At 49.7% G+C, this 15,163-nt stretch overlaps 1 protein-coding gene and 1 long non-coding RNA gene across 9 annotated transcripts in view; one reads left to right on the plus strand and one right to left on the minus strand.

Annotated features, from left to right (window-relative positions):
* The window catches only part of TCOF1 (treacle ribosome biogenesis factor 1), a 39,428-nt gene extending 38,687 nt beyond the window's left edge, over window positions 1-741 (minus strand). For 3 of the 7 annotated variants that reach the window (XM_049109235.1, XM_049109234.1, XM_025434320.3), the window contains exon 1: window positions 551-740. In XM_049109235.1, coding sequence (XP_048965192.1) covers window positions 551-658 — 108 coding nt within the window. In that variant the 5' untranslated portion in view covers window positions 659-740. The other 4 variants (XM_049109236.1, XM_049109237.1, XM_049109238.1 and 1 more) reach the window with 4 other exon arrangements.
* LOC112651280 (uncharacterized) lies at window positions 155-13,463 on the plus strand. Of its 2 annotated transcripts, none has more exons than XR_007410317.1 (3): window positions 155-288; window positions 6,710-6,823; window positions 8,239-13,463. It is a non-coding gene; the product is annotated as an uncharacterized LOC112651280 (long non-coding RNA). The 2 variants fall into 2 exon arrangements; XR_003130710.3 differs by lacking the exon at window positions 155-288 and adding an exon at window positions 5,254-5,327.
* The last annotated feature ends 1,700 nt before the right edge of the window (window positions 13,464-15,163 follow it).

The following is a 15,163-nucleotide window of genomic DNA, read 5'->3' on the forward strand; positions in this document are numbered from 1 at the left end:
AAATGAAGTAGGCAATGACTCCACCACAAGCTCGCATCCCAGAGCTGTCTACCTCGGTACGGGAGGGATGAGGGCCTGAGCTTCAGCTCCATTAGGGGCCACTGGCCCCTCCTCTTGGCGCTCCCTTTCGCCGCCTCCCCCTTCCCTGGGGTGCGGCCGCAATCACCCCTCCGACAATCGACAATCGGCGACCCGACCCTCCAGCCCACCCGCCGTCCCGGGCCGAGCTGAGCCACGTGGCCGGGACTTGGGAAACTTTAAACCGCCACTACCAGGAAGGGGGTGGAGGTAAGGGGCGCGGGAATTACAAAGCCCTGCGCGTCGGATCTCACACCCCGGCCCGCCCACGGCGGGGCTGGGGAAACTGAGGCCCAGGGCAGGGAGCCACAGGGCGGCAGAGGCTGCGGCTCCTTCGGGACCCCCGGCCGCCCCCCGGGGCGCCGCAGGGTCGGGCGCTGGGCGCCGCCAGGCCGCCGGGGGAGGGGGCGCAGGCAGCCGCTCTCCAGCCCTTCCTGCACGCGGCCCGAGCGCACGGCCCGCGCACGCTCACCTGGCCGCTCTGCTCCTTCACTTCCCGCGCCGCGCGCACGTAGCCCGCCTGCAGTAAGTGCTGGTAGATCAGGGGAAGGAGCTCCCGGCGCTTCCTGGCCTCGGCCATGCCGGCGAAACTCGGCCTGTCCGCTCACCTGCACGCCCCCCTCGGTCCCCGCCCGCCACTTCCCTCGTGCCCTTGGACCTCGCGCGCCCCACTTCCGGCTCCTCTTTCTCCCGCGCCGCGCGGCGCGCCGGGAAATGTAGTCTTAGCTCCTGGAGCGGCCGGCCCCGCCCCGGCGGACGAAAGGGGCGGAGGCTCGGCGAGTAACAAGGCTTCCCATTGGCGGGGGGGCGTGGTCCCGCCGGTCCCGCCTCCCGGCCTAGCGATGAATGACTCCCTCTTAAACCCTCCGGATTTGCTCACCGCAGGGATTTGCCCTCCTTGTTCGCTGTGACGGCCGCGATAGGGTTTTACTCATCTCTGAACATCTTAATCTGCATTTCTCTCGGGTCCCGAACTTCCAGTTACCCACTCATGCATTCACTTCCCATAGATTTTACGATCCATGACTATTTGTCATTGTTCATTTACTGCATAAATCGTTTTTGAGCACCGTACCTTAGGCTACTGCTCACCTAGGAAGGAGAGATAAAAAGATGGATAAGAAATGGTGGCTACCCTCAAAGCTCACAGGGAGATCTGGTAACCAAGCAACTGTGGTTCAATGCCTTGAGCGCATTGTCCAGGACTGGCACAGCCTCGGGAGCACAGAGGAGGGGCACCTAACCCCAAAGAGGCATCTCATCTGAGGCTTAAAGACGGAGTAGGAATTTCTAGGTGCAGAAGAGAGGACTGGAATTCCAGGCAGAGGGCACTGCCTGTATATAGACGGGAGAAATCGCCCTGGTATAGGCTGGGAAGCCCAAACATAGAACCCAGTCTGTGTTGGTGGGCTGCAGTTGTGGGTAAGAGGCGATGAGTAAGGACAAGGAGGATGGAGAAGTAAACAGGCCCTACAGCACCCTCTCCTGCTAAGCAGAGCTTGCACTTTGTTCCAAGGGTGATAGATAATCTCTGACTGGTTTTATGGAGGAGGGTGACCCGGGTTTGTGTTTTTAAGAGATTGCTATCATCAGAATGTGGAGGATGGATTTGTGGAGAACAAAACTAGATGTGAGGCTGTTGTACTTGTCAAGGGGAGGTTGGCAGGGAGAGGATGAGGTAGGCTGGGAAATATTTGAATCAGCTCTTTTTAACTTCATGGACCCATTGAGAAACTGAAGACAGCGTGAACCACCTAGACTTTGCTGTAGAAAATTTTGAATGTGACATAACATTTTCAAACCAGTTTTAGGACATGGATAAGCACATAATTGAATCACCTAGAGTTAAGAACTCCTTCTCCAGGAAGAAACAGGAATAGGACCAGGTGACCAAAGGCAGTGAGGAAGAAAGAGGGAGGAGACTAACCTGCGTTTAGCCATTGAGTAAAATATTTATTCAGTACTTACTATTGGGATGAAGTAGTCTCCACCCCAACAGAGAGTTTAGAGTTTGAAGGAAGAGACACATGCTAAACAGTGTAGGAAGTTACAAATTGTTACAAATAGTGCATACACGCAGAGAGGAAAAGCATTGAGTTTTCTTGTGGAACAGTAAATATTGTGCGGAGTCACACAGCTAGGGTTCAAATTCTGACTTTGCTTCTTGTTAACTAGGGAACTTTGGGTAAGTTACATAACTTCGCTGTGCCTCAGCTTCCTCATCTGTAAAATAGAGATCATTGTAATATCTACCTCACAGGGTTGTCATGAAGAGTAACTGAGTTCTAAGCAGAAGAGCGTCTAACAATAGTGCTGTGCCTATATATATGCTAGCCATTATTGTGAAAGCACTTAACAGGAAGGAGGTATCTATCCTTTCTTGGGGGTTGGGGAAGGATTCTCCGAGGAAGTGATATTTGCAAGGAAATCTGAACTATGTGTGGATGAGGAATGGCTGGGTGGAAGGTGTGGGAAGACCCCCGGGGTAGAGAGAAGAACCCATGCAAGAGAAAAGAGGTGAGAAAAGGCCTTGGTAGCAGGGTGTAGAGGAAAAGCAGGGGGATTGAGGAAGGTGGAAGGTGGACACAGGCAAATTCCATGTTAAGGATCTTTCTTTTCATCTTAAGCATGATACGAAGCCACTGACAGTGTAGGTCCACGAAGGACAGGATAGATTTTTCATTTTAATGTGACCTGTGTGAATGCCCAGTGGAGAGTGGAATAGGGTACATATGTGTATGTGCCGGAAGACAAGTTAGGGTTAGGAGTGCAGCCAGGCATCCAGGCAGAATTTAATAGGGCGATGCTGGTGGCAGCAGAGGTGGAGAGTGGTGGAAGATTCCAGAGTCATCAGGAAGTAAAGTTGTCATAGAGATGTGTTGGAATGGAGGGCAAGGCAGAGGGAGTGTCATCGGATGGACTGCAAAGTTTCTGTGCAGCCTGGCAGGCAGCCACTTTCCCTGAGAAAGAGGAGACTGGAGAGGACTGGGGTGGGGGCAGAGCAGGGAGAAGGTGACAAGGGGGAGCGGGCATGAAAAGCACAAGTTCCACTTTAGCCAGGTGGAGTTTGGAATGCCTTTGAGACATAGAGTACAGATGTCGGGTAGGCACTTGGGAGCCTGGGTTTAGACCCACAAGAAGGTGGGAAGTTGTCAGAGGAGAGATGATAACTGAGGCTGTGGCTGAGGGCCAGGTTGCCCAAGGAGCAGAACACGGACAGAGGAGAGAAGGTGGCCCAGGAGGGAGCCCTGAGGTGTACCCCCAGGGTAGGGCTGCACAGACAAGGATGTGCCTGCAAAGGCCAAGAAGGAGCAAACAGAGAGGTAGGAAAAAACCCAGGAGGGTGGGTGTAGGGAAGGAAGGCAAGGGAAAAGTTTCAGGAAAGTGGGGCAAGCCCCTGGGGAATGGTCTAAGAAGTCAGATGGGATGAGGATGGAACCGTGAGCTTTGTTTTAATGACAGTTGTGGCAATTGTTGATGGTTTTAGGGAGTGCTACCTCTTGGAGTGATAGAGAAGTTCAGGTGGCAGTGGTCTAATGAGTGAAGGAGGGGTAAGGGAGGCAGTGAGTCTTTTGAGAAGTTTCTGTATGAAGGGGAGAAGAGAGACAATGTGACAGGGTCAGTGTGTGTGTCGGAGGAGGTGTGTTATAAGGTGCAAGAGAGCTGGGTTTGTTTAAAGGCAGATCAAGGGGAGAGAGATTAATTAGGGGTGTAGGAAATAGGGGAGATAATCAGCAAGTGATGTTCAGGAGCATGTGCAAGAGGGAATGGGATCAGGCATGTGGGTGGAGGGGTTGGTCTCGGAGAGGAGGAGGGATGACTTCTCTAGAACCAAAAGAAGGAACAAAGAGAGGATGGGTGCAGATGTAGATGTAGGTTTGTAGTGGGATGTTAAGGGAGATTTCATCTTGAGCTTCTATTTTTTCTTCAAAGTGGGAGGCAAGGTCCTCTGCTGAGAGCGAGGAAGAGGTGGTGAAGAGTCTGGAGGAAGGAGGAGAATGAGCATTCCGACTTGGGAAGCAAACTTGCCCACAAAATCCCCAGTTGCCTGACAATGTTGACAACCCATTTGAAGCTGGTGATCGTTAATTTACGTGTGTCCTATCCCATCTCACTGAGAGGTTTCCTCCTTCACAGCTCACCTACCCAGGTGCAGGCAGGGGGAAAGTACTTAGTAGGGTTTATCTAGAGGCCTTGGGTTTTGCCAGATGGGTGAGGAAAAGAGGCACAGGGGTCTAAATGTTGGCAAGAGAGATGCTCAGTCTCTGGGCTCCGGGTTCTAGACTGGGCAGGGAGGAAAGTAGAGACAGATAGAGTCTCAATTTTCAGGGAAAAAGCAGAAGCCACCATGGATTGGGCCACCATGAGGTTGGTAACCAGCAGCCTGAGCTGGAAGACAGTTGACAACTCCAAATGATAGCAATGCCTGGGTTCCTGATTGGGTGGCCGGATGGGCCACTGACTGAGATAAGTCAACAGGCTGATGAGCATACAAATTTGTAAATAAAAGCTTCTTTTCACCCCTCCAAAAACTGATTTTCACCCCTTTGGGGCATTATCACCCTCATTGAGAATGAATGATTTAGTAGGGAATAAATTCCCCTATGGCAGGTTTGAGGTTGTCTTGTTGGCTGTGTTATTCCTAACCCCAGTCAACAAATATTGGAAAATGCAAGGGTGGTTATAGTCTGTCTCCTGAGGAAGAAAGGAGGGCAGAGCAGGTAAGGCACATATTGTGAGTACAAGCCCAGAAGCAGAAATGTGGAAGCTTCTAGAAGTCAATGGAGAGGGTACTGGGTCATGAGTCTTTGGCTGACCTTGGAGAAAAATGAAGAACCGATATTAAATTAAAAAACAAAAACAAAACCAGGATGGTCTAATACCTTCTGTCTGGCAACAGGTTGTTTGTTTTTGTTTTGTTCCTAATAAAATTCATTTTAGGCACTTATGCTTTGTCCTTGGCTCCTGGGAGGCTGCCTCTTCTGTGGACAATTTTTTTATTTCCTTGATTTTCTAAATCATACCCTTCACTGAATTGCCTCAGGGCCCAAGCACAAAATTAAAACATTAAACTGATAAAATATAACATGGCAACAATTAAGACAGCAGCAAACAAAACAGTGGATTTAAAAAAAAATTAGCCTCCGAGCATTTTTTTTTCTTTTTTTTTTTACCAGTTAGAAAAAGATGTCTTTGTTAGTGGTAGAAGGCAGAAGCTTCCAGACCACTCGACTGTGAGTGCCTCTCGGGTAAGCAGCATGACTTAGTCATCTTGAATTCTCAAGCAGGGCACAGTGAGGGCACTCAGGAAATGAGTGAAGGAGGGACTATCAACAGAGGGAAAAGAAGCTAAGCTGGTGGGACGTTATAACCTTCTTTTCCCAGCAGGATGGCTGCTGCACAGAGTGGAAGGTAGCATGATACAAGGGAGAAGCTACTGAGCCAGGAGTCAGGACACTCCCTTTTTTGGCCAGGCTCTGCTGTGTGACCTTGGGCCAGTCTCTTGACCTCTCTGATCCTCAACATTTCTTCTGGTTGGAGAGGTTGGACAAAGGCCCTTCTGACATTGGAACTCTCAAGAGAGGGGCCTGTCTGGGAAGGCTGCCTTTGCCCCCAGGACCCAAAGACGGCCCTTTCATCTACTGTAACAATGGGTTCTCCCTGGGCCAAGTCACTTAGGCCAGTAGGTTTCTCACCGCCTCCTTCCCTCTCCTGGGATGACAATTTCTTGCTTTCTTTTTTCTTCAATCTCACTGGAGATTTTAAAGATTGACAAAAGGTTTAAAAGTGAATCCTGAAATCATTAGTCAAACGATTCAGGGCTGTATAAAGACAAAGCTGGTCCTTCATGTCATTCACTCCCAGCCCACTTCCCTACCCTCTAACACCCCATCCCTCCACCCCCACCCTCAGCAACCTCTGGGGTCCCGTGTCAGGTCCCTTCACATTCTCCCTCCGGGCTCAGACAGACACAGACACCCTGCCATAAGGCTTGAATCCTCCCTTCCCATTTCCCCGTTTTCATCTCTCTTTTCTGCTTTACAAAAGGGGATCATATTAAACACACAATTCTGCAACTCGCTTTTTTTTCACCGACTGACATATTAGAGCCATTTCTCCAGAGACTGGGATCTGCTGCAGCCTTTTGAGTAAGAGTGGCAGCTCACCTACCGTGAGCTGGCGCTGCGCTGCGAGACATACCCACACTTACGGGTTTAGCCCTCAGAGCACCCTATGGAGCACCTTACTGGTTCCCTGCTCTGTTCCTAGAGAAGGAAGGTGAGGTAAGGCCCAGGCCAGGAGCTCTGAGTTAATGGGTGAGGGGCAAGGTTTGGATGGAGGCCAGCTGCCTGCAGGGAGGCGGGGAGGAGGGGGACTCCTGGTGACAGAGTGGGAGACAGCACAGGACAGGTTACTTCTCTTCTGGCTAATACAACAGTGCTGCTCTCAACACCCTGCTAAACACATCCTTACGGACCGGAACTTTAATTTCTGTAGAATGGAATGAAAGTGGGCCAGAGGGGATGCTCTGGTTTATTTTAATAGCTAAAGCAGAATTAACTGCCAAAGGGGTGTAGCGATTCACAACTTCATCAGCATAATTTCCTATTTACGTGGTTTTATTTCTCAGAGCTGGAAGTGTCCTTGGAGAGCATGACGCCTGGCTCTCTCTTCTCACTGATAAGGAAACAGGCCCCCGAGGCAGGAATCAGCTTGGTGAGGTCCCCGCGGGCTCGAGGCGGAGGTAGGCCCGTCCCACTTCACGCCTCTCTTCCCTCCAGCTGTGTCTGCCCCACTCTCTCCTCCCCTGTGTTCTCCGCACTGCACTTGGCATCGCTTCTCTCTCAGGCCTATCAAATCTCCCCCCTACCCGGGTCAATCACTGACCCTGAGGACGAATCACAGCTTCCTAATAGGCTCTCGAGCTTGGCCTTGTCTGGTCACCCTTCAGAGCCCAGTGCGAATACCACCTCTTCAGGGATGGCTTCCCTGACTGAAGGCCTCAGCTTCACACCTTCAGAGGAGGCCCTCTGTTCTGGATGTTCCTCCCAGGAGCCACACTGCAGAAGGGCCTACCAGGAGGGGGCAGTGCACCACCAGAGAAAGGTCTCCCTAAAGGTCAAGGTCACCAGGGTACCCTTGGCCCCATCACAAGCCCTTTGGTGCCCCCCCCAATCTCCAGCGTGGACATCTGTGGGGATAAGGGGTTCCATCCCCGTGGTATGGCCTGTGGCAGCCCCCCCTCGTCCCCCGTGCCTCAGTCTGCATCTCTGTAAGTGGAGAGGGTTGGACCAGCTCCGTGTTTCTGAAAGCGCAGTGACGCACAGAGTGGCTTCAGGAGATAAATAGATGGACATTTTAAAATGGAAATCTTTATGTATTTATTTTAATGTGTATTCGACAAAAAAATAACTAGCACATCAAACCTGTTATTTCACAGATATTATTGCTTAGAATGGGGCTAAAGTAGACATTCAAGAAAAAAAAGCAGTGAGTCAATGTAAAAGAAAGTAGCAATTAAATAATAGTACAGGTGGTAAGGCGGCCGTGAATGGCTTCCATCGAGAAAACATGGGTCTGCCTTTGACGGATGTTCTAGAACTCTGTGATTTGTGGTGATTCCCTGCCCTTGCTGAGGATGGGGGGCAGGGAGGGAGGCACCACTTCCAGTAGCTCAGCCACTGGGCCTTGGAACAGAGGGGTGGGAATTCAGCAGATGGGCCATGTCCCCCCACCAGACCCTCCTCCACCTGTGGGGGGGTGCAAGTGCCTGCCCCTCCTCCCCGCCTTCTTTCTCAGCTTCCCTGCGGTTACTAAGGAGTGGGAGGCTGAGAGGGGCCGCATTCTGGAAGCTCATCTGCTCCCTCATTCTCACCCAGCACCCTGCTTGGCATCAACTATTCAGGGTGATGATTAACAAAGATACAGGAAGGCACTGGGGGTGGGGAGAGAAGATAAGGCGGCGTGGACAGAGTTCTCTCACATATGTGAATGTCCAACCTGGAATGACTGTCTGATCCCCAAACTTGCCAGTGCATTGGCATCACCTGGCAATTCAAGAGAAATGCACTCCCAGGGTCCCACCTCAGGCAATTGCGATTATCGGGGCCCTGGCCTCAACACTTTCAAAAGCTCGCCAGTTGATTCTGATGCTTCTAGGTTTGGAACCACCACACTGGACCACACGTTTTAACTGGCATTCCTGTGGCGAGACCAAGGCTCAGAGAGGGTTGTCGCTTACCCAGAGTCACCCAGCATATCAACAGCAGATGTCCTGACGCCCAGCTCAGTTCTCCCCACTGAGCATCCCTTGTTGAGCCTCGTCCGTGGTTAGCAGGGAGAACTCCACTGACAAATGTGGTGGGATTTCTTTGAGCCTCCTTTGCATCTGGGCTTCTCAAGGACTTTCCACAGAAAAGAACATGCTGTTTGAACAGCCATCTGCTTTAAAGACTGGAAGGGGTGGCGAGGGGTGGAGGGGGTGGCGCTGGAGGGGGTGGCTGGGAGATGCAGCCTCCTCTCTGCACTTGCCAGCCTACACAATCGCACGGGATCCTCAAGGAACAGAATTAGGAGCAATGGCTAAACTGCAGATGAGATTTTCTAACAGTGATCTGTGACCTGGGAGGCGACTGACCTGGGAGCCACAGTCTGGCTCCCTGCTTTTTGAAAAAATTAAACATTTGACATGTGAAAACTATAGGTACGTATACATACAGCTCCCATGTTCCCGGAACCTAGGTTGTGAAAAAAGACATCACCAATAAGTCAGAATGTCTCAGCCTATTCCCCTCCCTCCTGCCCGGAGACAGTCACCACCCTGTTCCCTGAGGTTGGCATGACTCTTTCCTGTACATATTTTTATGTTTATGCTATATATGTATATATCCATAAAACATGCAAAGTACTGCTTTGCAGATTTTTTCAAGTTTTTGTGAGTGATATAATATTGTACATAGCCTTCTGCAATTTGCTTGTTTTCTTTCAACATTTTGTTTGAAATTTATCTGCGTTGTGTGATCCGAGTTGTGTGCAGAGCTCAGTACATACGTTGCCACTTTTTTAATCCGCTTCATTGTAAATATGTACTACAATCTATTAATCTATTCTGTCCATAGGCATTTGAGCTGGTTGCAGTTTTTCATGATCCAAATCTCACTGCCATGAATGTCCTTGCACACGTCTCCGCATGCACCTGGGGAGGGGTCCCTGGGCACAGGAGCTTCTTCCCGTCCCCCACTGCCACCGCCTGACTGCATCTGAAGGGCTGGCCAGCTTCTGTCGCTCCACATCCAGACTCACGCTAGCAATTGTCAGACTTTGGAATTTATGCTGTTCTGATGGGGGCCAAATGCCTCTCATTGGTGTTTTTAATTTGTATGTCTCTGATCAGTGGGGCTGAAACGTTTTCATCATTTCTCTGGTCCCTTGCATTTCCTCTCCTGTGAATTGCCTTTGTATCTCTGGCCCATGTTTCCATTGGGCTGTCTGTGTGGTTCTTCCTGATTTGTGGGAGCTCGAATTCTGGGCCTGTTGCTACTACCTTCTGCCAGTCGGTGGCCTGTCTTCGCACTTTATTTATGGAGTCTTTTGATGCACAAGGATTTTTACATTTTAAGATAATTACAGTGTCAATCTCTCCCTCTGCTTCTGCAGTCTGTGGTAGGCAGAGGCCATTTTGCCGGCATAGCGCCCTCCGTAGGAGGCCTTGTGCTGGGGTGGGAAGAGAATGGGCTCCCGGGCTGGGCCAGCTTGGAATTCCTTCCTGAGAGATTTACGGGTGTGGTGAACTTGGGAGTAAGTTATTTTACCACTGGTTTCCAGTCACCTCTCTTGTAAAACAGGGATAAGGACAGTCTCGAGCTTCAGGGATGCTGTGAACCTGGAAGGAGGAAGGCCGTGGCAGGAGGGAGAGGGGAAGGACTCATTGACAAGAGTCTCCAGAGAGGCTGCCATCTGAAGCCCATCTAGCATGGACGTCCCAATGTTTTCTGGTCCAAAGGGATTGATCCATTCTCTTCAAATCTAACTACATCTCAGAACTTGGCTAGGTCTCAGGAGGAACCGGGTGTGTGGAATCCAGGCTCACCACTCCTCCCCTTGCACTCTGGCCCTGGGTCCTGAGCCCATGTCAGGTGACTCCTGAGGGAGGGGTGGGTATGGAGTTGCATTCCTGATCTTGTGGGAGAGGCGGGAGGATGCACACCACGGCAGCTGAAAGCCGATTATCCATGGTAGCAGGCTTGGGAGAGCATCTGAAGGGTCCAAGGAAAATATTTGGGGAAAGAAAAGAGCACATGTGCCCGGTCACTGTCACTCATACGTGACCACATGCCAGCCCACACAGACAGGTCTCTTGAGGCCACAGCAGGGGGGTACCCCCATTACCTCCAAGCAATTCATCCTGGGCCCAGCACCCTGCTGGGGCAGGGTCAAGCCTGGGGGAGAGGTGGGCAGAACCCTCTGGGGTGAGCAGCCATTTGGACAAGACCACAGAGCCCGTGGAGAGTAAGGCCAAAAGATTCTTACTGTTCACTCTGCTCACCCTAAATCACTCCACCACCAATACCACCATCACAGAGAGGTTGGCCCGCTCAAGTGACCAGAGCACTGGGATGGCAGTCAGGAGTGTTGTTTACAACTGAAACTTATTTCTGGCATCGCCAATACACACACATGATGTAAAAACTAGAAAGGTACAAAAAGGATGTGGAGAAAAGTCTCCCAGCTTCCCACCCTTCTCCCCAGCCGCCCAGGAGGAAGCAATGTTATTGGAGGGTATATACATATATGCATTTATATAACATTGAGAGTAGCACATTATATACATTTTGGTAAACTTTGCTTATTTTTTTTTCCACCCTATCTTCTCTCTCCCAAATTTAGGACCTAGAATATAACGGGCAGGAGTGAATATTTGAAGAACGGATGGGTTAGTGGATGGGGTGGTGGAGAAATGAATGATGTTCATCCAGGTTTAGGCTTTTCGGACTCCTTGTTTTGAGACTCATCCCTGGGCTTGGGAGGTTCCCTCTTCCTTTGGCATGTCACTGCAGGTGGGTAAATTCAGGCCTTCTTGACCCTGGCACGGAGCCATAATGGGGGAACTAAGTGAACCAGGCAGCTGAACAGCTTAATTGTCATTTCCACCAGCAGATGGTTACCAGGGAAACTCAAAGAATGTTAGAACTGGGAGGGGTTTTCAGGCAATGTGAAGGCAGCCTTACAGAATCTCAGATTGGGGGGTGGTGTTCCCCACAAGTTCCTTTAGACTTTAATTTTTTTTGTGTGTTTGTTCCAGTGATAAGCTAAAACAATTAAGGATAATATTTTTGGATTGTCTGGATGTCTGCCTGATAATGTCGCATGGTCTTGTGACTATACCTGTGTTGGTGTTTGCATTTATGATCGCTTTGGCACTGGGATAATCAGTGATGCTACAGCCCCCTCCACAAACCAAGATTTCCACAAAGATCAAACTGAGAAGGTTCTTATATTTTTGTGTCTGTAAGATCCCTAAGGTCCCTGGAAATATTCTTAAGGTCAGTGAGAAATTTTTTAAGGCATATGTCCATTTCCCAAGTTTGAGAAACCCTGGTGAAGACAAGAGGATGGCAGACAGGGACTGGGAGCCGGGATTGAGGTCCTGTCTCTGTTGCTTATTGGCTGAGTCATCTGGATTCTTCTGACTCTTCTGCTTTCATTTCTCCACTGATAAATTAGGACCAAAGAGACTTCCTCATAGAATATCATGACGGCAAAATGAGGTAGCGAATGTGAAAGTTGTCTTTCTGAGCGGCTTCAACTCTCGTTTTATAAAGGAAGGAAACAGGCTTGAAGAGGCCAAATCAGTTTTCCAACATCAGTTACTGGTAGAGCTGTGGCGGGGGCTCAGGAACCTAACCCCACCTGGTACTTCCCCACTGCCCTGGGCACTGAAGTCATTAGCCGCAGTGGTGTGATTTTAATTCCAGAAGTGTCATAATAACACATCAGGTGGAGCCTGTCACTATTTGGGCAAACACATTATCTTTATTTTTATTTGTTAAATAGATTAAATTAAGGAAACCAAACAAATAAATGAGCACGTTGGACTTTCCATAGCTCTACCTCTCTTCCCGGAGCAAAAACAAATTCTTTCTCAGGCAAAAGGTCAGATAGGAGGCATGTGGGGACAGAACACCCAACTAAGTGATGCAGTGCCAGACAATTTGATTGACCACTTTGACCGGTTGAAGGGCCACTAAGCCAAGCACATGGGCTTCATTTCAGCACCCGCTCTTTGGGAGGATGTGGTTTCAGGGTTGGGTCACCCAGGACAGGCTGAGAGCTTCAGAAAGCAAGGATGATTTCTGGTCAGTGCTGTTTTCCCAAGCTGAGCTCTGCACTTCATGTAGTAGGTGCTCAATCAACATCTAAAAAATAAAGGAATCCATAACTAGAGTCCAGTTCTTTGTGTGTTTTTTTTTGTTTTGTTTTTTGTTTTGAAGATTTTATTTATTTATTCATGAGAGACACACAGAGAGAGGCAGAGACATAGGCAGAAGGAGAAGCAGGTTCCCTGCAGAGAGCCTGATGTGGGACTTGATCCCAGGACCTTGGGATCACCACCTGAGCCAAAGGCAGACGTTCAACCACTGAGCCATCCGGGTGCCCCAAGTCCAGTTCTTTGTGTTTAAATATTTGGAGGGGCCTCTCCCAGAGACATGACTAACAAGCCCAGGTTCAAAGTCAAGAGATCTGGAAGCAGAATTGGAGGGATACATGACCTTCTGGCCTGGATTTCAGGGACCAGACAGGAGCAAGGCCAGGCCAGAGGCTGAGGTCTGACACAACAGGCTGACTGACTAATTTGTGATATCAAGTCTCTGTTTGCTGAGCATCTTCCATATGCCAGGCTCTGTGCTAGATGCTGGGGATTCTGAGGAGAGCAGGTCCTACACCCCAGAAGCCCCTACTCTGTGGCAGTGAGCCCACAGTGGTGAAGAAGAATTTGGGCTTTGGAATCCAACAGACGTGACCTCAAACTCTAGCTTGACAGTGTGTGACCTTGGGCAAACCACTGTACTTCTTTATGTTTCGGCTTCCTTCCCTGTGAAATGGAATGAAGCATGGTAACTGCCGCCTCAGCTGGGAAGTAAGATACAACCCTAAGGAATGTAACACCTGGCACAGAAATGAGGGCTCCGTACCTGCTCTCCAACATGACATCAGATGGGGCTTGGGCCCCACTGAAAGGCCCACCTGTCTCCTTCATCTGCCCAGAGCCTCTGAGCACTTCTCGGACCCAACAGAAGGATGAGGCTCAGATGGGCATCTTCCGTCCACGCACATCAAGTTATTTATAGTTGATTTGTTATTGTGGCTGTTGCAGTTGCTCTTGTGTCTACCAAGAACACTGATGCTATGAATAAACTTGTGCATTTCTCTTTGTGCATGTGAACAAGAGTTTCTCTGGGGTGTATATAATAATAACAAACAATCGGAAGGGTAAGGGCACCGAGTAATCAGAATGAATACCATGGAGCTGGAACCTAGTCCTAGAGGTATTATGAGAGGCTAGGTGTTAACCTTACTGTTGCTGGATCATGGGAATGTTGGAAGGGTCCCCAGGAGAGGAGCTGGGGCAGCCAGAACATGGGGAGGGGCAGTAGGGTCACACGGTAAAGGGGATGGGTGGACAGAGACTTGGAGTAGCAGCTATTTACCAACTGGCCTGAATTTATTTCAAAATTTTAATAACCAGTGTGGTCCAAATGATAAGCATTCATGTATACATACCTTGGAATATACATGCCCGGGAGTGGAATTGCTATGCTGTAGGGAAAGTGAATGATCAACTTTATAAGATAATACCAGATGGTTTTCTGAATCACTTATCCCCACAGACACTCCTGTCAGCAGTACCCACATCCTTGCCAACACTTGGTATTGTCAGGCTCCTTATTTTTTTGCCAATCTCGTGGGTGTAAAATGGTAACTCACAATGGTCTTAATTTGTACTTCTCTGAATCCCCATGAGGTTGAACATCTTTTCATATGTTTTTGGAGCCTAGAGCTATTTGCTTAAAGGGTCCAGGCCTTGAAGAGCTTAGAGAGCATTCCGCTAGCTACTCATCTTGAACAACAGCCAGGTAAGTGTGCTAGATGGGAAGCCAGGAGATCCCGGCTCCAGCCTTGGCGTGGTTACGTCCTCATTCTGTGGCCTTGGGCAAGGCATTTGGCCTTTTCTGAGCCTCAAATGTATCATCAGCCAAGTTGGGGAGAGCCTTACTCTCTGCTCACAGGGAGGACAGCTAAGAGACCCAGTGAGGTCATAGAAGTAAATGTGCTTTGGGCACTGAAAAGTCCTGTAGGAAGCAGAGATTAGTGCTCACTCTTTGAAGACAATTTAAGAAGGCTTTGAAGCTTAGAGGAGCAAGCAAACAACCTCTTGGAAGCAAAGAGCTCCAGCTCCAAGGCTTGAATGAATGCCTCCTTCCTCCCTAACCCTCTATCAGCCCCTCTCTACCCTCATCAGGCAGAGAAGGAACAAAGTCCATTAACTCCTGGCAAAAACATGCCTTGGGCACTCTGGGGGGTTTGGGGACCCAAAACACATGCCTAGGCTGCTCTGATATGAAGACAGCCAGCTCCTTGGTGCCTGGTTTTTCCCTGGGAGGCCAGCCATTGCAATCTCTTGGGCCAGCAGGTGGCCACAGGCTCAGCTACCCTGGCCAGTAAGCAGAGATGCAGGCATGTGACAGTACCTAACCCTTAGATTCATGGCTTTTCTCTCTGTTCCTTCCACGCCTTGCCTGTTCAGTAGCAGGGGAGTTAGCCTAGACAGGCATTTCTCAAAGCATGTGCTGTGCAGCAACAACTATCATGGGTGGTAGTTAATGGGGAGGCAGGGATGGGTGAGAGATTCTGCTTCAAATCAAAATGTTGAAAGTTATTTTTGCAGCTCACATTTGCTGAATATGTCAGGCATTGGGCTAGACATTTTACAAGCATTATCTCATTGACTCCTTACCACAATGTTACGAGGCAGGCACGATGGCTGGCTCTGTTTCACAGGTGAGGAAACTAAGGTTTTGCAAGG

This window comes from Canis lupus, chromosome 4, assembly GCF_003254725.2.
Source record: "Canis lupus dingo isolate Sandy chromosome 4, ASM325472v2, whole genome shotgun sequence".
Lineage (NCBI taxonomy): Eukaryota > Metazoa > Chordata > Mammalia > Carnivora > Canidae > Canis > Canis lupus.